This window comes from Lotus japonicus, chromosome 4, assembly GCF_012489685.1.
Source record: "Lotus japonicus ecotype B-129 chromosome 4, LjGifu_v1.2".
In the NCBI taxonomy this organism is placed as follows: domain Eukaryota; kingdom Viridiplantae; phylum Streptophyta; class Magnoliopsida; order Fabales; family Fabaceae; genus Lotus; species Lotus japonicus.
The window spans coordinates 50,537,126-50,560,544 of record NC_080044.1 but is presented as its reverse complement, the minus strand read 5'-3'; the positions used below and the strand labels follow the sequence as shown (position 1 = coordinate 50,560,544).

Here is a 23,419-nt window from a genome sequence, read left to right as displayed (position 1 = left end):
TTGATCCGATAATTTTTCCGAGTTCAGAATACCCTTAGTTACGGATTATGAAAGCATAGGAACCAAGTTTGATCGAAGAAAAATCGAGCCCCATAATTGCACAAAGTGGCCGAGCCCTATTAGGGGGGGAGGAGGAAAATTTTCTTTTCCGAAAACTTGTCTTTCGCGCTAGATTATCGTACCTTAGGGTATAGATTACTTCGAGTAACCTTAGTAAGTATCGATAGCTTAGTTTTCGATAGATTCTGATAGTATTTCTGTGGTTTTGCTTTAAAGGAACTTTTGAGGAATTTCCTGAGGAGCAACGCTTTGCTTGTGAGGAAGAGTTTGAAGTTCACCCTGGAGAATCTACAGGTGAGGGCTTCTCACTGAATCTCTAGTTAATGCTTAGGGTCGATGTTTTCGACATTGTTTATTGTTTATGCACTGGATTGTGTGTGATTGGAAAATGTTTTCTGAGGCTTCGGCTGACAATGTAGATGATTCATCTACTGAATGTTTTTGAGATTGTCTTACATGCTATGTGCTATGTGGGTAATCTAGGATGTGTGGGGCATGCTTTATATGCTAAGTGCTAAGTGTTTATGATGCGATTTATTGATATATGACATGTTGTTGATTGTGATGATTTAAATATGCTCTGTACTGGAATCTGAGATTCTGAATGGTGAGAATAGCGGGCAGGTCATGCCGATTTTATTTTGAGAGTTTTGAGAAAGTTTGATAGGACGAACGAGGTTCGGGCCTTAATTTTGTTTAGTGGATCGAGACATCCTCTGGAAGCGACTTGGGATTGGGAGATCCTGAAAATGTATAAGACTTGCGATAAGACAAAATAGAATCTATTTTATAAAGAAAATTCATAAGACCTTAAATAACCTCAAAATCTTTAAGTAATGATAACAACCTCGAAGGAAGGCATTGGAAGTCAAATCATAGTTTTGGAAAAACGAGGAGTGTCGTCGGATCCAAGTGTTGAGTTTGTTGTTGTTGTGCCTGTTGTGGAGCAGCGTTTGTTTTGTGCTGTTGGAGCAGCGTTTGTTGTTGTGCTGTTGGAGCAGCGTTTATTGTTGTGCTGTTGGAGCAGCGTTTGTTATTGTGCTGTTGGAGCAGCGTTTGTTGTGGTGCTGTTGGAGCAGCTATGTGTCGTTATGAAGTGTGTCTTTTGGTCGCAGAATCGACTTTACCTTAGGGTAAGCTTTTAGAGACTTTAACTTCCCTAGAACACGTGGCGACGTGTCGAGTGAGGACGGAGACGTTGTTTGACTAATCATTTTGCATACATGCAACATTAATGAGGTATTAACACAGGACGTACTCTGGACCTCGTCGGTTTCCAAAATGGTCATAAGACCCGGAATGCCGTGAAAGAGCGTTTATAGACGTCTCTTGTAGCAGACCGAAATGGCAGACCTACGGGTTTACTGCTGATCTGGCTACCTTTGTGTGGTGTAAGAGGCACGTGGGCCGAAATGGTTCCATCGTGGCTGGTGTTAGGGCTGATCCGTTTGATGTCCATCCCTTTCCGGAATGCATGTGGTTAACTGGGTTAACCTGCATATCATTTCATGCAACATGCATACTGACTTAGTGATGAGTGTGTTTGATACTTGTTAATTCTATTTGAGGCATGTTAACTGTGATTTATCGTCGTTTATATTCATCATGAGATAATGCAACCCTAGGATGTTATCCCTAGTTATAAGCCTAAGTGGCTAATCTTTTAATGGTATCTATCCTTGCTATTATTTACATAATTCTTTGGAGTTGACCCTCGCGTCTTCTGTGTGTGCTTTGGCGAACAAACGCCCTTTGTCAGATGTCTTTGGCGGACTAGTTCACGACGGTTCACCCTTCGGGGGAAACTAGAGTTGGGATGCTGGAACAGGAGCGCATCGCGATAGCGAGCGGAGGACGGAGGATGTACCTAGACTTAGTCGTTCTGGATTCAGATTCGGACGACGATCACGCTAGCATGTAGGATTGAGTGTTAGTGTGAGCTCCTCGAGATGGGATTAGTGTAGGAGTAGAGTCTTAGCTCTGAACATCATTTGTTTCATTCGGGACAGGGTAGTTTCCCACCTATAGCTTTTTGTGTGGTTGCCTTACGGGAATCACAGAGAGTTGGTTGGACTTAGGAAGTCTTGTTTCAGGCCGATGGGCCAGCTTATTCTCATTTTGAGGGATAGTGTTGCGGACACTTAACCTTTTCTTTTGGTTTGTACTTTTGCCTACGGGCGCTACTCTTCTATTACCCGTCACTGGAGGTTCACTCGTGACGAGGTTGCTACTTACAGCGGGGGCTGTTTATATATTGTATATTAGTTTTATTACTTTTCGCACTTGGGTTTTATTTATTTCAGTCTTGTCTTAGTTATAATCGGAAAAAAAAATATATTCACGTTTTTCCGCATTAAGTTTACTTTTGGTTACTAAAGTGACGCCACCGAAATCGGGGTGTTACAGACGGGTCAACAGGTAAAAGAGAACGGTTAAGAGTGGGTAAATTCGGGCGGGCTCAGTTGAGAAAAAATCAATCCATCAAAGCCCGAATCCGACCATGTAAAAGGGAAAGCATATATTATTTATACACACAAGGTAATATCATGAATTAAAAATTTAAACTTTAGACCTTGTGACCTATAGGCTATAACGTGCAGTGCCTTGTCTTGTTAGACTAATATAATAGTTTTTATTTATCAAAAAAAGCTGACTACTCACAAGTTCTATGCTAGTCTATGACTTATAGGTCTATCAATGCCATCATGTGGCTTCCATGTGAATACAAGTCCATAAAGACAGTGAAACTCCAATATCTAACTATCTCTCTATTTGAAACAACACCGAACAAAAACAATGTTCTTCCCATAGCAACAATGAAGCTGCGACGATGCTTCCTTCTTCATCCAAGCTCGAAATTTTTTGAACAAAGAACCACAGCTATCGTGCTTTGGAAGCGTGGTCATCATATCGTTCATATTCCTTGGCTTCACCGCCACTAAACCACCGCTGAGCTTGTGGCCAACCCCTATTCTCTTCTTTTTCTTTTTCTTGAGAAAATTTTCTGGGTAAGTCCACTAACCCTCAGATCCGATGAAACCCACCCGATCATCTATTCACCCGACCAACCCACAAACAGACGAATCTGAGGCTCCCATCGGACATAAGCGGACCAGGAAATTTGTGCTTCGGTTTTGGTCGGATTTGGCTTTTACGACCCAAATCCGACCATAACCGATTGTTTCTAAGCCCTATTACCAAGTTTTGTTATCCACCTGCTTAGATTTGGTTGGATTTGGAATGTAATCCTTGTGTTCTTAATGTTGTGACAAAAAATTTGTATAATGAAGCTTTAGAAACAGGGTCTAAATTATCAATTACTTCCGGCCTATATTAGACTTTATTTGGTTGATAAGATAAGCAGATAAGATAGAATATTATAATCATATCATGCTCTAATTTGTTATTTGTTGCGTCAGCAGGATAGGACAACGCAATCATGTCTCTTATCCTATCATGTCTATCATGTGTAATAGTAAGCCTGAGGGAGAAGTTAAGATAGAATTATCCTGACAGGATAGGACAACAATTTCAGTCCTTGCTTAGTAGCATAACCCTAAATTCAATTATTTGAATATTTATATTTTATATAGTTTATAATAATATTAATTATTTAAGTCAAAAAATATTAATTATTTAAAATATTAATTTACTGTATATCAATTACTAGTTGTTATTGCTAAGCTAAAATTATTCAGCTACTTATTAATTTAATTAAAAATTAACTAATTTATTAATGGTGAAAATATTTAATTTACTCATATAAAATAATTAAATTATCATTATTACTTGCTACTACTTAGTTAAAATTATTTTTTATTTATATTATAATAAAATTATTATTTATTAACAGTAAAAAGACGACTCACTTATAAATATTAATTTATTAATGAGACTAATTTTATATTATCAGTTGCTATTTATTTAAAATTTTTCTAATTATATAATAAATTTTAATTTAAATATTAAGTAATTTTGAGAAAAATCATAATTTTAATAATTTTTTTAAATTTAATTATTTTTTATTTTTTATCACTTGCCACCAAGGTTGTCAAAACGAGTCAACTCGCAAGTAAACTCAAATTCCAAGAATCGAGCAAACTCCTACTGTCTCGGTAAACTCGCATAGACTTGCGATTCTACCCCAAGTCTGCGAGTCACGGATAAAACAAATTTTTCACTAAATCTCCAAATTAAATGGGGTAATTTTGGGTTCTCACGAAAAACTTTTAAAAAAGACCAAGGGAAAGATAGTGTTTCTCATTTCAATCCAACATTCTCATTCACCTTTGAACCCTAGGAGAAGATGAGACATCACCGCTGCAAGTCGTCGTCGCCACTGCAAATTTTGAGCTATCTCTAAGACTTTATTATGAATCATGCACTCTTGGTACTTTGATTGTTTATGTATTTTATTTAACTCTACTTTATTATGAAGTTGAATGTTGAATTTATGTGGTTAATGTTTTCTTACTTGTTGTAGTATGTATACTTTATGTTTATACACTATGACGGATAATTTTGTGATATTATTAATGACTAAATGTATCATTAAATGAATGAACCTAAAATATATGTTTTTGCTTATATGTGACCGTAGTGTGTACCTATAATATGATTCAAACTGTGATCAATAATGCGCTACCTGAACTTTGAGAAGCGCATCTAAAAGATAACGTATTAACTTCCAAAGCATTAAGTGAAATTGAACCACTTATGAAAGTAGTTGGATCGTGCCATTATGATATTTGCTCACAGCTAGTTGAAAGGACCAATCATTTATCATCGCTTAATCTTGAAATCAAAGAGAGGCACATAATAGTTGTGATACTCATATGTCAGAATTTTGTGTGGTAGCAATGGATTAAATCTTTAGTTTCTTATTATTACTCTCTCTCTCTCTTCAATAAAAATTAAAGAGAGGCACAAAATTGTTTAGAGTTATTACTCTCTCTCTTCAATCAAAGAGAGGCACAAAATTGTTTAGAGTTATGGAGGCCTTTAACATACACAAGTAAAAACTTGTGTAAGGTTGCACAAGCACCTTTTGACTTGTGGTAGCAAGTTTCTAGATTTTTTAAAAAAAAATAATTCAAAAACAAAAAATATATTTATTAGTGAATTAGTTAATTAAGGATTTAGGTTAAGCTCATCTAGATTCATCTTCATCCTCAAATTCATTTTCATCTTCCAACTTCTTCATTCCTCAGACAAAACTTCAAGCTTTAACTCATCAAACCCAAGTACACAAACAGGACGCAACAAGCACGCATCAGCAAAGGAAGAAAAACAGAACAAGCAGCAAAGAAACAGAGGCTGCAAAGGAGCAAAATAAAACCAGCAGCCACCTCCTTCATCTCTCCCATGGCCTCGCCGCCGCCGCCATGTTCTTCTGTGTCCAGCGCCGCCGACACGCTCCTCCTCACATTGCTTACCGCCGCCGCTTGCAACCCAGATCGACGAGAAGAGGAAGCAACCAACCTAGATCTGGGTTCGTCGCCGTCAGAACAACCACCCCCAACCTCCAACAAACACCAGAAAACACCAACCCAAAAGAGGAAGCAACCCAGATCTACGAGAAGAGGAAGCAACCAACCTCGATCTGGGTTCGTCGCCGTCATCAACAACGCTCAACGCTCTCGGAATCCTCAAACGTCGTCGTCTCCATCTGGGTTTAGGGTTCTGCGGCGGCTGTGAAGACTGAACCACCACCACCACCAATTTGCTCTGCATCGGCTTTGCACATGGTGGCTCTGACGGAGATCGAAGCGGAGGAGGCGTATGAAGACCAGATCGAGGAAGACTTTCGGAGTGGTTACAGGGAGTGGGTTTAGCTGCGAGTAGGAAGATGGTTGTGTGGTGGCCGGAAGTTTCAGGTGAAGGTTGAGTGTGATGATTCACGGTGGTCAGAGGGGAGGTTGGGGAAGGAAGAGTAGTGCCAGTGGCGGATGGGTTTTTGGTGGTGGATTTCTTCTGCTTTGATTAATGGGGTTTTGTTGGATGATATGATGAAAATAATTTTTTTTTTCTGGGTTTAAGTTGTTAAGGTGATAATGAAAAAGATTAGCATAAATAATGTGATTAATAAAATATGATTTTTGAATTTTTTTTTAAAAGAAAACCTGGAAACCTGCTGCACTAGGTCAAAAGGTACTTGTGTAATCTTGCACAAGTTTTTACTTGTGTATGTTAAAGATTTCCTAGAGTTATACCACAAAACATAAGATGACAATTAGTAGTAATAATACAATATTATTAAATTACATTATTTTAATTTTACTAGTATTATGTAACTTTTTATTTATATTTTATCTGCTGTATTTGGGTTCTAGCACCTCTTACAGTAGCTTTGAATGCATAGTTTGGCTTATAAAAAAAATTACAATTATTAAATTTATTTTAGATAGAGAAGAATGCAGTTGATAAAAAAAATTATTGTTTGTTAATATGAAAAAGTGATAAATGAGAAAAAAATTATTAAATAAGATTATAATGAAAATTAAAAAAATATCTTAATTTTATAAAACAACAAATATTTTTAAAAATATGAAGGATTACTAAAATAATAATCTTTATGAAACAGTGCAAGTTTTTAAAAAGAAAAATGCTAGCAAGATGGTAGTAACGATTTGGTGTAGGTGAATTTTGGCCCCCAAATTTTAATTGTATTATGTCCCCATTTTCGAACTCTAAAGCAAGATTAGGGCTATAAACACTAAGAAGAATGAGAGAGTAGAGAAGTGGCAAAATGGTCAATGTAACACCCTCTAAACCTCGCGTAAATAATATAACATACATCAGAGTAAAATGCATAATACAGAGGGTGTCACACTTATTCTCCAGAAACATAAATTAAAACACTTGTTATGCTCATAATAAATATATAAATAAATTTCCAACTTTAATGTCATAACATTATATGCATAGCACAACGGATTTATTTTTCAACTCCAAGATAAAACATAACCCAAAAATAAATAAGAGAGTTCACAAAATAACTCTTAACATCAAGGTACAAACTAAGCATTTCCCTGTGTTACATAATAGAGCATGACTCCCCTAACTAAACCATAAATGAATGACTAGCTCCTCCAACTAACCCTCGCGAGAAGCTCCACTATCCTCGGTACCTGAGCGATGTCACATAGAACATCATTCCAACAGAAGGGTGAGAACTCATATCATATGCATAAGCATAATAATAAGTAATGCAAAAGCTTATAAAAATTATCCATAAATTTATCATACATAATTAAGAAAATATATCATGAAATTTAATATAATCAATTAAATTATATTATCAACCTCGCGCACCACTACCTACATGCGCCACCTCCCTCGCGCGCAACCCTCGCCATGTCCGCTCGCCAAGTCACTAGCCTTCACGAGAACTAGCAAACATTGCCTCTTGACAACTATGCAGTGTATTGTGCAAAACTCAATTAACATATGCATAATTATTTTAGCATATTCATCACCAGTTCAACAATATGAAATCATCTCCAATTTCACAAAACATAGCTTTCATGTTATCAATTACACAATTTGCAGTCACAGTAACTTAGCAACTTAACACATAGCATCAATTCAGAAATAACATCATATAATGAACTATTAAACAGATGTCAATAAAATATAATTCATATATAACATGTTCTGCAACTATTATACAAAAACTGTATTCTTCCTAATTTTCCCCAAAAACTCGTCATCTCCCCACATCATCCCCCTCATGTGCGCGCTACCGCGCGCACCACTACCTACATGCGCCACCTCCCTCGCGCGCAACCCTCGCCATGTCCGCGCGCCACCGCGCCTTGCGCATCAGCACGCGCGCGCACCACATCTTTTTTCGAAAACAACATTTGCACCTAAAATGACTCATTTTATTCAAAACGGTTATAAACTGTACAGCAACCTAGGCGAATTTTTAAATACCTGAAGTACACTCTGAAAAATCCAATATTTTTATCATGGTTTTCTATACAAGTTTTGTAAATCCCTGTAAATTTTCAACTCTAAATTCGAAGTACAAAATTCAGGAAAAATCTAACACTAACAGAAGTTCGTGAGAAACGAGACAGCTTAATCTATCCTCACTAAAACGCATATAACTCGAGCTACAGACGTCGGAATGACGTGAAACTAGCGGCAAAGGTTTCATAACAGAAAGGGCTACAACTTTTATGGAGACTACTTCTTCAAATTCGGTCATTAACACAGCTCGAAATAGAGTTCAAGAGCTCGTAAATTTCTGTAGCCCCATGCGCGACGCTCTACCCCCTCTCTTCCACCCACAATTCATAACCCTAAATTCAACTATCCACCTTCAGTTTAGAAAAAACTACATCCTAGGGTTCCTAAATCAGACTTTCAATCATTATCTACTATCATACTAATCCATAGAACATGAATCCAGACCCTTACCTCTTGAAGATCAAAGTCTAGGTTTTTCTTCTCTTTTCTCCCCTTCTCTCTTTCACGCTTCTTTTCTTCTGCTCTGCTAACTTCTCCAATTCTCAAATTCTGATTTCTCGCTTTCTAATTCACTCCTAACCCTTAAATAGTCTTACAATGGGTCTCACTCCAAACTACTCACTTAAAACCTAAAACCCTTATTTATCTAAATCTTATACTATATCACATAAGATTTAAATAATAATCACATACATCACTCATATACAATTTAGATAATTTACTCACTCCATATATCACATAATCACATAATTATCTAATAAAATCACATAATTCATCAAATTACCATATATCATAATAATAATTAAAATAAAATAATAAACAACCTAATAAAGGAAAATGGGGTGTTACAGTCAACTCTTCACAACCCACCGTTAACTCGCTTAAAACGAGTCAATCTATATCCGGACTCCGGGCATCTGCTTTTGTATTTGAGAAGTGGGTTGGAAATAGAACATCTCACCATACCAAAAAAAAGTTATAAAATGTGGGTTATTACATTCAAAAGAGAGGGTTGGCGTGTTGACCCGTCTAAAACAGAATGGATTACAGGATAGCTCACCTTAATTAATAGCTTAAAATATACAAGAATATTAAAAAAGTAATATTTTTTCTGAAGGGATTAAAAAAGTAATATAATAACGTTAAAATATTTTTTTTTTGAAAAATAAAGGATTGTATATTATTATCCACAAAAAACACCCATAAGGACAAACCCTTATGGAGCAAGGAGAAGCCCAAAAAAAAGCGAGGCACCCCGACAAGCACACAAAAACCCCAAAAAGCCGAAAAACCCCCATCCAAGCCAAAAGCAAGGACACCCTAGGCCTAACCAACAACACCTGAGAGACACAAACAAACAATCAAGTTTTGAATTGTTCTTCATAGACCTTCTCCAACCCTCGAATAGCTTCAAAATCGCTTCCCTCAAATTCTAACCCCAAGACTTTTCCAACTAGCCACGTCTTTTTCGACCGATGGTTAAAAAATATCAAACTTAAAAAATAATAATCAACTGATGGTTGCCTGTAGGCTTTGTGTATATGTATTTATATGAATGGGTTTATATCTACTCATTGTTGTCGTAAGTTACTTATGGCATTTTTTTAGAAAACATTTTGGAAAAATAAAATTCACTCATTATATTTATGATTACGTGCGGAAAATCATTTGTATGTTTATTTTGGAAAATTACTATTGTGACCTTTGAAAATCAGGGCTTTCAAAGCGTTATAGAGTCGGTGTATACAATTGACACTAGGTGCTTTATAAACATGTGTATAAAAATAACATATTTCATTTAGTATCTTTATGCCCACTACATTTTTTTTAAGCCTTTGGTTTATTTATTAGTCTAAGGAAGCTATGGCTTATTTGATTTGAAAATTGGACATGAATTGGAAATTGACATGATAAGGAGCTATAAAATATCACGATTTTCAATTGTTGGTTATTGAGATGCATGATAATATAGAAGTACGCCTTGTTCATTCACATCTCGAAAATATTCCATCATGTATAGTTAGGGCAATTAACCCAACTCGAGCTCCAAGTGGTTCTTCAATATTTTTTCATTATTTTCGGATTCTTTCATTTCCATGAAAATATCGTTTCCTTCACAAGTATGCTCACTTACTGCCAAATACGGATTCACCCATGAGCTTTGGCAATGTTATTGATCAATTACTTTTTACCCACCCAGCTCTTGATTTTGTAGGAGATATGCTACATAACGAATATGTTTATTTTTCAAATGATTCATATCATCATGGTGTACCATTCAAAATTTTAATTTATTTCAATCAAATGATCTGCAGCTGTCAATATATATTCGGAGGTAACAAAAATGTTTTGTTTTGATGTATATCAAGATTTATTCTTTAATTCATATTTCGTCGACCAATCTCACCTAATTCACATCCTTGATAAATATTTTTGTAATTCCCTACATAAGGATACATGAAATACTGGATCTCTGCCCGCACAAGAAAATTGTTGATAAAGCAAGATGGTTGCATTGGCCACAATGTCACATTCGTATAGCATCGACTTAGAGTTGGCTCAACCGACTCTAACACTTATATCTTTTATTTTTCTCCATTTTTAACAATTATCCCACATTAACACTATAGAGAAGAATGATGGTTTATCAAGCTAAAAAGTGATATGTGCGATAAAATTGATTAAAGAGAATACAATAAAAATAGATAAAATATCGTGAATTTTTAAAACAATAAATATTAATTTTGGCTAAAAATTGAAAAAACTAAAACAACCAGTATTGTGGAACGAGATAGCACAAGTAATTCAAGGTATTATAAGAAAAACTTCTTTGTTGGTCAACATTGAATTTCAGAAAATAACAATTCATAGGGTATTAGATTTAATTAATTGTTTGAAAGTTCGAATTGTCTTTAACTCTAATTTGAAGGGAATGAGATGCATCCTTGTCCTTTTTTTATTATTGAATTATTTATATTATGGAATGGTAGCTTGTAGTTCCTTTCCACTTAAATCCACTCTGTCCAATTCTACTCTCTTTCTAGCCTATTTAATTTGGTGAGTCATCTAACTGGTTGTGCTATAAATTAGTGTCTCCCCGCTAAAATCGATTGTGACATTGTTAAAATCTCTACATTTTGTTGAGTTTCTGCATCTCCTGTCTCTAGTAATCTTTCTATTGCTGATCAATCTTATAGCCGCCAAGATGGTTGGGATACTTTCAACTTTATATAATTAGCAACACGGGTTGTTTTGTTTTAGTCAGTGCAACTGCAACATAAGCTCGAGTCATTCATCACAAGGCCTTTCTATTCTATTCTTGAAGACTGGAAGTTAATTTTAGCTGTTGTACTTCGATCTGTGCCTGACAAGTTGACTCTAAGCTGCAATGGGTGGTGTTTGGTGGTGGAAACTGCTTTTTGCTGCTCTTGCTGTGACTCTCTTGTCTGCTGAATATTGTGCTTCCCAGAAAGGTACAACTGACAAAATCTTTAATTTTCTTGCTATCCCTTGTTCATTGCTTTGTTTGGATTTGTGTTGGTTAAATGTGAAAACACATTCCGATCACTCAATAAAATCAATGCGTTCAATTTGGTGAATGTGCATTGGAAATCGTGATTCTGATTTATTGAATGTTATTTTAAAATGAAAATTAAATAGATACAGACATATTGCAATAGATTAGATAGCTTGCTTAAACAAGAAATATATTGTGTTTAATTTTGATGGAATTATTAGGTCACTAATTAGTAAATAATTTTAATTATCTGCTTTCAGGTAATTTGTTGTTTATGATTTTAATTTTGTATAAAATTATTTAACACTTTATAATCTAAATTTATTGTCATTTCTTCAAGTTGTTTTCTACTGATTTTTCTAGAGAAACTATTTTTTTCTGCATATACTAGAGAAAATACTAATGCGATGAAAGTAATTTAGTAAAAATGCGGTTTATGTAAAAAAAAATATTAACCTTTTTTATATAATCTTTAATAATTATTTTTAACTAAAAGTCGAACTAACAGTAATCTCACTGACTTCTTTTCTTGTTGAGGTTTTCTTTTTCCTAATTAATTAAGGACTTTTCTGATGTAGATGGACTTTTGTCCTACACCATCAACTAATTAAGCGGTGTATAATAAGCTATTAATTTATGTTGCAAATTACTATAGCTAGAATACAATTTTTTAGGAGTTTAATTTTGATGCACCGACAGTGTAAAGTTTTTTTACACCGTCAACCAATCAGATTTCAAGGATGTGTCATGTCAATTAATGAAATTAAATAAAAAGAGAGATTTTCTCACATCCTTGAAATCTGATTGGTTGACGGTGTAAAAAAACATTACACCGTCGGTGCATCAAACTTTTTCTCATTTTTTAGTTACTAGATAACTGAAATTTTTAAGCATTTAGTTAATAGTTCAATCCATGTACGGTTTGTAAGGAGAAAGATTTACTAGGAGTGTCTGCGCATTTAATATGCATGATTTTAGAGTCTTAAGGGGAGTAGTATGTTGTGCGATTCTTGGTAAAAAAATAAACAATTTCAACTACTCTATTTTTAATTCAATCCACTCTTTTCTCTTATACATCACGTGATTTTATTACATGTTAGAATTCTTACATTGGCTAGAGATATGGTTAAACAAATATTTGTAAAGCGCACAACAACCCTTAACTCTTGAGTTAATTTTTGGGTTGAGTTAGGTTTTCGTAAGTATAATATCGCAAAATACAAGTTAAACAATTGTGCAATAAAAATGTGTCATGTATTGGTCGTGCATTGTCCCCACCCCTCATCTCTCGTGCCATTATCAGGGCTGGTCCCGACATTTTGGAAGCCCTGAGCAAATAATAAAATGGACCCCTAATAAGTTTTTTTAAAGAACATTATTTATTTAAATTGTAAATAGCATCAGCAAATTCAAAAATATGTTACACTTATTTAAGAAATTTAGCAGATAATTCGTCGCTACTTTTGTGACGAAAGTTTCCGTCACTAATTCCGTTATATAAATGTTTAAAATATAAAATTTTAAAAACATCATACAAAATGTAGCAAGTCAGATTCGAACCTGGGCACCAAGGGAGGAGAGGTTATAACTAGCCTTAATGTTGCCAACAGTACTAACATCTCTTACTTTAATAATTTAGCGTTTTTTTTGTTATAAACGTTTAATGAAATTTTTTATTTTGGGGCCCCTTCTTTTTGGAGGCCCTGGGCTGTGGGCCTGCTTGCACAGGCCCAGGGCCGGCCCTGGCCATTATGTATTATCCTTCCAATTATCTCTCACTACACAATTTTTCCATGCTTATAAAAAAAGACTTAATTCCACTTTCCGTCCCTAATTTATCACGATTGTGTAATTTTCCCACTATTTTAAAATGAGCAATTTGCATCCCTCTTGTTGTGCCGTCAACAGTTTTAGGCCATATCACCAAATTTAGACAGAATATTAACGGATGGAGTAAAACTGTGGAGACGCAAACATGAGGAATGCAAATTGCTCATTTTAAAATAGAGGAACCAAAATTGCACAATCATGATAGATCAAAGATGAAAAGTGGAATTAAGCGAAAAAAACACAATTTTTCCATCACGAGACAAATTACTACTACTTCTCTGTGTCCTGCTTACCTAGAAGAGTGTAAAGAAAAAGAATTAAGTCACTAGCATTAATGGAGACTCAACAAACGTAATTTCGCTCAACTAACTAGCTCATGGCCATTGTCATCTTAGACTACAAAGGGATGGATGGATGCATATGCATGATGATAGTATATAGAATTCTCTTATATTTTGTCACACTTATTCTGATATTATTATTATTTTTACAAGAGGAAAACATTCTAATATTTATTTAGGGTTAACTATCATATTGGTCCCTGTGTTTGAGTCGCCGTCTGAGGTAAGTCCCTCCCCGGAAAATATTTGGTCTAAAGTCCCCGTGTTTGAAAAACTTTTGGAGCGGGTCCTCGCCGGAGGGCGGAGCTCCGGCGAGTGATGATTTGGATCGCTGACTGTGTTAGTTATGCTTACGTGGATTTAAAAAAATATTAAAAAATTAAAAAAAATTACATGTCAGATTCATTAATCAAATTAACTACAATTAAACATATTACCAAATCTAACCCTAAATCAATTAACAAAATCAATTTCCCCCCAAATTAACTTCAATTCCCCCAAATTAACCCAAAAAATAACACTCCAGAATCATTATCATCATCAAAACACCCCAACCTCAAACCCAGTGCACAACACAAACCCAGAACACCCAACCTCAAACCTCACCCACAGTTTCTAAACCCCCTCACCCTCACCCTCACCCACCTGCAAACCCTCACGACCTCACCCAACCTCAACCCTCACCCGCAAACCCCAAACCCCAACCCGCAACTTCACCCCCAAACCCCAACCCGCATCCTCACCCTCACCTGCAATCGGAACCAAAACCAAAACCCCAACCCCTACCCCCAACCGAAATCCCCACCCCAATCTAAGTTTGGATCCAGAAGAACCCAGAACATGGGTGAGAGAAGAGAGAGGTGAAGAGATCGATCAACCACTTGATAGATCCAGAAAAACCAAAACATCAGTCTTCATTCTCTTGATAGATCCACTCATCAGGCTTCACCCACAGTTTCTTCTGCTTCCGACATGGAGGAGGCTCAATCCCAACCGAATCAGTACATCAATATAACAAATAGCAAGTCAGAGACGCACAGGGGAGGACAAGAACACACCACGCCCAATACAGAACAGAACAGAACAGGTATGCAGCAGCTACACAGAACACAGAATCTGGTCACCAACTTGAATTGCCTCCAAGACTTACAACCAAAGGTAGAAGCAAGAACAAACAACCACCCTCGAACCACCAAGGATCCACCCTCATCCATATTCAACCAAACCCCCCAAATACCACCAATCTGGAACCCTAACTTGCAAACCCAAGCATTGCTGTGAATCGGCACAAATCGAAGGCAGAGAAAGAGATTGAGGTCTCTGTCACGGTGCGAGGAGGAAGAAATCGACATGAGAGGAAGAAATCTTCGTTCACGCTGCTCATCATCACCGTCATCATCGTCGGCGGCGGTGGCGGCGGTTTGAGACGCCAGGATCGTCCTCCGTCGCACTCAGATTCAGATCCAGATCGTTGTTGCAGTGTTTGTGCTTCTGCTACGTTCAAGTGGTGGAGGCTGCTGGGGTTGGTGGTGGTGAAGAAGAACAGGATTTGGATTGAAACCTAATTTGAGGAGAAGAAGAAGAAGATTTGGGTTGCAAAATATGAACACTAATTTTGATTAGAATGACTGAAAATTTGGGTTAATTTGGGGAAATTCTTTTTGAACAATTTGGGGAATTACTTTGGGAGAATTGATTTTATTAATTAATTTAGGTTTTTTTTTTGTTGTTAATTGGGTCCAATATTCTGAAGTGTTATTTAATTTTTTATTTTTTATTTTTTTTTAAATCCATGTCAGCTTTTTTTGCCCTGTCACCGGTCCAAATCATCACTCGCCGGAGCTCCGGGCTCCGGCGAGGACCTGCTCCAAATGATTTATAAAGAAGAGGATCTTTTACAATAATTTTTCCGGCGAGGGACTTACCTCAGACGGCGACTCAAACACAGGGACCAATATGATAGTTAACCCATTTATTTACTCTTGTTTATCAAATTTAAGATATTTTTTAATATTATTCAATTCTTCAACCAATACCTAATTAGTAGGACCAGTTCATAAAATGACAGAACAATGTTATAAATGGACGGTTGATAATTGCCCTTGTGTTTGTTGAATGTTTTGAGGCATTGATCTGCTGATTTTGACTTGCCGCCAATTCAGATACACAAATTATTTGTTTCCTTTTAAAACAAAGACAGAAGTACTGGGAGATTGGAAAACATTTATATCACCACAGCTAATTAAGTGCAAAGGAGAGGAAAAAGAAAATTTCAATATCTAATTAGGTTTTTTTTTTGTGTGGTAATTAGGTGATTTAGCAAGGGAGTTTATCTCATAAGTCATAAGGGTGCATAGCAAGGGGGTTTATTTATCCTTTTAGTCCCTCCATCCGTTTAAAATGAATAAATATAGTTATTTAAAATAATTTGAGTATTAAATCCTTTAGTTTCTGACTAATGGAAGTTGAGTATTATTTGCATTCAAAAATGAAGTTTGGAGTGGTTTTCTTTTCACTAAGGAACGAAGGGCGTTTAACCAATTGTTGGTTTAGTGATTCAGCATTGTATTTTTTAAAAAAGTGATTAGTACTGGTTGGATTCTCAACTCTTGTGAACGAGAAAATTGTATTAGCTAGCTGCTCTCAATCACTTAGTACGCTAATTGTGAATTAAGAAATTAGTCTCACAATTATCGCTTGCCAGATACATGCAATGGTTTTTTTTAAAAAAACCATATAATGACTTAATTAGTTAATTCACACTTATTTGACTAAGAATTTTCCTTTCCCTTTCCTTTTTATTAATCCTAGGATTAGTGAAATTTTGATTCTTTCTGGAAATCTAAACTATGGTTTCGAATACTATCCTACCTTGTGTGCAGATCCGAAGTATACATTCATGCACAATGCAACCACCGCAGCAAACATCTCATACTACGACTACATCATAATTGGGGGTGGCACTGCAGGTTGTCCTTTAGCTGCGACCTTGTCCCAAAACTACAGTGTTTTGGTGCTTGAACGAGGTGGGTCACCCTATGGCAACCCCAACATCACCAACTTAGATACCTTTGGCGCTGCTCTCTCCGACATCTCCCCCACCTCTCCCTCTCAGCGTTTCATCTCTCAAGACGGCGTCATCAACTCCAGAGCTCGCGTCCTTGGCGGCGGTAGTTGTTTGAACGCTGGCTTCTACTCTCGAGCCAGCCCTCAATATGTAAGGTACGAGCACAATATGCAATAACGCCTAACTAAATCATCCACATACATTTGTGTTGTTTCTTTAAGTTTAAATCTTACTACCAACTTTCTGGAAAAATCTGATCCACAAATTAAAAAATGTTTCCTTCCATATTAACTTGAGTTTAATGGATATGCACTGTCATGTAGGAAGAGAGAGTCACATTCATTTTTAACTTTAATTAAAATAAAAACATATTTGCTTATTTGACGGAATTCAATTGAATGTCAATGTAATTATTTTACACTAACAATGCATATTCATTAAATTCTATTAACTTTACCACATATATTATAAATAACATTTATCAAATGTTAGTAGTAAAAATGTAGTTCATATGAATAAATATGTTTTAAACATTTTTTTGGTTAATTTTGTGCGGATTGATTTCTTTATTGTTAGGGAAGCGGGTTGGGATGGAAAGACTGCGAATGAATCGTACCAGTGGGTGGAGAAATTGGTGGCGTTTAAGCCACATGTAAAACAGTGGCAATCCGCTGTAAGGGATGGCCTGTTGGAGATAGGGGTGGTGCCTAACAATGACTTCACTTATGATCACATTTATGGGACTAAGGTTGGAGGTACCATCTTTGACGAGCAAGGTTTCAGGCACACCGCGGCTGATCTTCTCGAATATGCCAATCCCATTGGAATTACTGTGCTCTTGCATGCCCCTGTGCAAAGGATCTTGTTTAGAATGAAAGGTGAGCTTTCATTGATCCATTTCCTTTTTATTATACACACACCATGATGTTATTTTCTCATAACTGTCAATATGGCTCGCAGCGAGCCAACCCGACTCGTCAGTAAAAATTCAATTTGAAAATATTATAGGTTAAAGGAACCTGATGCGTTCAACCTATGGTCAAGTTGAGCTATGGCAAACCTCTTTTTAGATTTTTTTATAGAATTCGCACGATGCACTATTTTAATTTGGTATCAGTACTATGTTATAACTTTCAATATTTTACATTTTTCCATAAAAACCTCAAGTTAACTCGCCAAATCAAGAGTCGAGTTTCTTTTCTAGCTCGTTAAAAATTTAATTAGCCGAGCGGACTTAACCCACTATCCTGACAAACAGTGGCGAGTCAGCTCGGATGAGATTGTCATGTTTTGACATGTTGAGAATGGAGGCCCAAACAGCCCTTTTATTGATTGGTGATCTGGAAAGTCCAACAGGTGCAAGAAAGCCCAGGGCCCATGCAGTGGTGTACAGAGACGCATTAGGGCGTAAACACAAGGCGTACCTGAAGCAGGGGTCCAAGAACGAGATCATTGTATCAGCCGGTGCACTTGGAAGCCCACAGCTTTTAATGTTGAGTGGAGTGGGCCCAGCACAGCACCTTCGAGCCCATAACATTAGTGTAACACTGGACCAGCCATTGGTGGGACAGGGTATGGCAGATAACCCCATGAATGCCATCTTCATCCCATCTCCTGTCCCTGTAGAGGTCTCACTCATTGAGGTTGTCGGCATCACCAGCTTTGGTAGCTACATTGAAGCTGCCAGCGGTGAAAACTTTGCTGGTGGTTCACCAAAGGACTATGGGATGCTCTCCCCAAAGGTACACGGTTTTAATTTTGTTCTCTTACTATGATTGCTTGTGTGGTTCTTTTTACATTAACATGATTGAGAAATTATATAGATGCATAGTTACTACGTACTACTTACTAGTTATAAGTATAGACGTAAATGCGATAGTATTGGCTAGTTAGAAAAATCAGTTTAAAATCATTTAAAACTTCTATTTGGGTTGATTTATAGAGTTGTAAATCAAATTGTGTATTAAACTAATTCATGTCCCTCCTAGTATTGATGGGTGATGAATCAATCATTCTATATCCTTATTTCTTTCTTTTGTTGTGAGAACGGACTAGAAGAAACTTCTAGTTGAATTTGATCCATACACACTTATTGTGAGAGCCTGTGAGATCGATCATACACAAGAATAGTCATAATTAAAATAATTAAATGGGGATACTAAAATATTACATTAGTGTAAGTTGAACATTCCTTATAAGAAATGCTAGTAACACACTCTTACATACATTTTATGTGGAGGAATTTATTATGGTCATCTAAAAACTTGTGTAAGGTTACACATTGCTATTTTGACCTGCAATAGCAGGTTTAGCAGGTTTTTAAAAAAAAAATAAAAAAACATATATATTAGTAAATTAGTTAATGAATGATTAGGTTAATTAGTGAATAAATTATCCTCCTTCTTCCTCAACCCATCATCTTCCCACATCACTTTAGAAGGTTTTCATCAAAGATTACAAGAAGCAAACAAAACACAAATTAACAAAACCCAGATGCCAAAAAAGAAAAAGCAAGGAAATTTGGAAGAAAACATACGCATTACAGTTTGTTGTTCTGCTACACCAAAATTCTCGCAAAGGAAGATGCTTTGTGGTTTCAATTCAAAGCAAGAGTGGATATATATACAGAAAAACATGTGGGTATATTAAAAAATTTCAAATTTACACCCGACAGGGATCTCACATAGACACTTTTGATCTTCTCCAATGACACCAGAGCTGTTACCATTCCCCAAGCTCCTTCCTTTCCTCACGCTTGTTACCGTCGCCGCCTGCAACCGATCGACGAGAAAAGGGAGCAACCAACCTTGATTTGGGTTCGTCGCCGTCAGAACAACCACCACCAACCTCAAGAAAACACCAAAATGGCAACCCAGATCTATGAGAAGAGGAAGCAACAAACCTCGATTTGGGTTTGTCTCCGTCATCATCAACGCTCTCGGAATCTGGGTTCGTCGCCGTCATTGAGCGATTTTTGTGATCTGGGTTCTTTTGATAAAAGAGGGTTTCGATGCAGGTAGGTGAGCAGGAAATGATGGGCTTTGCAGAGATGGTGGAGACGAGAGCTTTTTCTTTCCCTAGTCTCCTTCCTCACTTTAACAGTGTTGATTCAATACTCCTACTGTTGGTATCAATTTTTGGGGGTTTGATTTCCGTCAATTTAGAACTTGAGAGTCTCGGATCTTGAAGGAAATGGAATTCAAGGTTGGGGAAAATGGTGTTTTTTTTTTCTATGATTGAGTTGTGTGCTTCGTTTGAAGCATTTTGGTTCTTGTACTCAAAATGGTTTGGTGTAACTATGCACAAATTTTTAGATGATCATAATAAATTTTTCCATTTTATGTGATTAGTTTATTTTTTTTTCAAAAAGTCAACACAATTTTTAGTAAGAAAGAGAAAATACATTGACAATTTTAAAAATTAACCATGCATGAAAGTGTTCAAAAGAATTTACTAATAGTTTTCTTTTGTTCCCCACAGAACCCTAGAACCCTGATACATAAACTCTGAAATCGTGGCCACCAGTTCTGACACTCACTTTTATTGACCATCAAATAGTAGGGAGTAAAAAAAATTTAAATATTAGGGTTGTCTAAATGACCCATGATAAAGTTTGGGTTAAATAACCCATTATCCAATCATATTGGAGATAAATGAGTTGGAAATAAATTAATAAATAAAATATAGAAATTTCAACTCACTTATCTTCAATTTGATTGAATGATGAGTTATTTAACCCAAACTTTATCATGGGTCAATTAGACAACCCCTTTAATATTTTGTGACGATTTTAAAAGTGAGTATCTAATTAAATAGCGGTTAGTAATCCGTACTCTATTTTGCTCTCTCTATAATCGTGGGTTTTGGTTTCTTAAATTGTAATTGTCCTTAGATTGAACTTTTTTTTAGCTCAAATTGAACCAATCGACTAAATGGATCTAATTTTACTTTGAAGAGAAATGAGTAACATAATTTTTAAGACAACTTTCTCACAACACTTCGATGTTGGAGGAAATTGTGAGTCCCATTAAGGAAGTAGGACTCTCATGAATACAGTCTCATTGGGTATTAAACTACTTTTCATGACATTATCTCGTCTATGAATAATGTTATGTTCACACCTCTAATATGAGGTGGAAAGAGGTGGAGGAGGAGAGAGATAGGAAGAAAATAAAATGTAAGAGAGATAAGATATGAAATGTGATAGATGATATGATGAGAGAGATAGAAATAAAAATAAGTGGAAATAAAGTATTTAGAAAATGAGGTGTGTATATATCATTGTTGTCTCATCTATATCTATCAATTAGTATCATGAGTCAACAAATGCAGATTGGTCAACTCTCCACGGTTCCTCCAAAGCAGAGGACCCCAGAAGCACTTTCAAAAGCCATAGAATCCATGTCAACTCTCGACCAAGCAGCTTTCAGAGGTGGATTCATCCTCGAGAAAATCATGGGTCCATTCTCCACCGGCCATCTAGAGCTCCAAACCCGCAACCCGAACGACAACCCATCAGTGACCTTCAACTACTTCCAGGACCCGCGAGATCTTCAGAGATGCGTGCAGGGCCTCACCACTGTGGAGAAGGTAATCGAGTCCAAAGCTTTCTCTCCATTCAAATATGAAACCATGCCAATCTCCGTTTTGCTCAACATCACCGCAAGTTCCCCTGTGAACTTGTTGCCCAAACACGCCAATGTGTCAACGTCGCTGGAGCAGTTCTGCAAAGACACCGTGATGACCATTTGGCATTATCATGGAGGCTGTCAAGTTGGGAGAGTTGTGGATAGTGATTATAAGGTTCTTGGTGTGGATGCATTACGTGTTGTTGATGGTTCCACTTTTATTTCTTCTCCTGGAACTAATCCTCAAGCCACTGTTATGATGCTTGGCAGGTATCTATTACGAACATGTTTGGATACGGACTAAGGAGCACTTATTTGAGCTTATTTACTAGAAAAAACTACTAAATAAGCTTCAACCAGTGCTATTTATTCCGCATCCAAACATGCGTTATTCCATTCCTTTGTGTGTGTAGAAGTTCTGTGTGTGGTAGTTGGGTTAATTTTCAATTTGATGCAATGCAGGTATATGGGAGTCAAGATATTGGGAGAGAGACTTGCTGCTGATGATGAATGAGGATTGATTAATGAGTTGTGTAGTTTTTCTCTGTTTTCAGGATTTCATCAACAAGAATATTGATCATGACAGTGAGTAAAAACAAAACAATTCTTGTGATCACGAGAGTCTAATTTGTAAAGTTTGTGATGTAACTTTACAATGACAAAAATAAGGAATCACACTTGTGTCCAAGTAATTGATGAATCGAACCAAAAGGGGGAAACAATTCATTTCGTATTTAAATTGAAATCGCAAATGAGTTAGACCTCGTTCGAAAAAGTTTGTTTGAGGTTATTTTATAACATATAAGTGCTTATGTAAGTATTTTAGATAACTTAGTTTCAAAAAAGAAAATATTTGAGATAACTTATGTATATAGCTTTAAGGGTGAAAATAGACCGAGTTAGGTTAGATTTCGCTTAAGTATATATGGTCTACTTTAAAAAATTAAGGTTTGAGCCTAGTATGTTACATGCCATAGTTTTTTTAAGGCCTGAACCCAACCTTTTTAAAAGCCTAGCTTGGTAGCTTATTTATAGGTACATTTAAGTAGATCGACAAATCTATTTGTAAATATGTCGACAAATTTATAAGCAAACGAATTAAAAAATGTTAAAATTATTATATCATCTAAGTTAAAGTAAATAACTCAACAATCTGTTTCTAAAGATGTTTATATAGTTTATTCATTATATAGTCTAACATATTTTTATTTTTAGTAACAAGAGGAAAATACATAATCTAACATATTTAAACATATATAAATATGTCAATAAGATAAAATCTTAAGATATTTTAATAAAATAAATTTATATTAATTATATTTCATTAAATAAGTCAGCCCGTTACAAGGTTTTTTGGGTGATCTAGGACGGACATTTTTAATTAAATAGACTTTTTTAAAGTCTTGACCTTGTCTATTTAATCATTTGGTGTGACTTGGTCGGAGCCTGATGTAGGCTAGCCATAGGCTCATGTCGCCTAAACTATTTTGAATTTATTTTCATGAATTGTTCAAAATAACTTATGAAAAAATAGTATATTGCATTTGTATGTCACCCCCTATCTCCGTCCCTGGCCATGGCCACCCCATAATTTTGTAACTCTCTTAAAAAAAAATTAACAATGAACAATTTATTACATACTCTAAATTAAGTGATGATACCATATTTTCTTTGCGCGCATTTTCTTAAGATAGAAATTTTCTTTACTTAAATCTCAATATACTCCCTCCGGTCCTATTTATAAGCAAAAAAAAAAAATTCACATAGTTTAAGAAATATAGTTAAATTAGGTAAAATTAGGGGTGAGCACCAACCCGCCACCGACCCGGACCCAACTTACCCGGTAAGCTCAAAAGTGAAACGGGTGGATTTGGGCGGGTTACCGGGTCCACGGGTTAAAAAATACGGTTTGTAACGGCTTAAACCGGGTGGGTGCGGCCTCAGTTTTTTTATGCTCGGTACCCGAAGCTACCCGAAAATATTTAAATGAAGGTGTGAC

General features: G+C 36.1%; 1 protein-coding gene across 1 annotated transcript; it reads left to right on the top strand.

Annotated features, from left to right (window-relative positions):
• The first annotated feature begins 11,104 nt into the window (after positions 1–11,104).
• On the top strand, positions 11,105–22,153 carry LOC130711650 (protein HOTHEAD-like). Its single transcript, XM_057561353.1, has 6 exons — positions 11,105–11,510; positions 16,608–16,947; positions 17,369–17,670; positions 18,149–18,534; positions 21,125–21,690; positions 21,883–22,153. The coding sequence occupies exons 1-6, from the start codon at positions 11,426–11,428 to the stop codon at positions 21,932–21,934; spliced, it is 1,731 nt and encodes a 576-aa protein (XP_057417336.1). The 5' UTR covers positions 11,105–11,425; the 3' UTR covers positions 21,935–22,153.
• The last annotated feature ends 1,266 nt before the right edge of the window (positions 22,154–23,419 follow it).

Excerpts from the sequence above, each read along its gene's own strand:
- LOC130711650 (XM_057561353.1), top strand. The coding sequence starts at position 11,426 with ATGGGTGGTGTTTGGTGGTGGAAACTGCTTTTTGCTGCTCTTGCTGTG. Across the intron at positions 17,671-18,148 it reads GATCTTGTTTAGAATGAAAG|GTGCAAGAAAGCCCAGGGCC; the intron begins GTGAGCTTTCAT and ends AAAGTCCAACAG. Across the intron at positions 18,535-21,124 it reads ATGGGATGCTCTCCCCAAAG|ATTGGTCAACTCTCCACGGT; the intron begins GTACACGGTTTT and ends CAACAAATGCAG.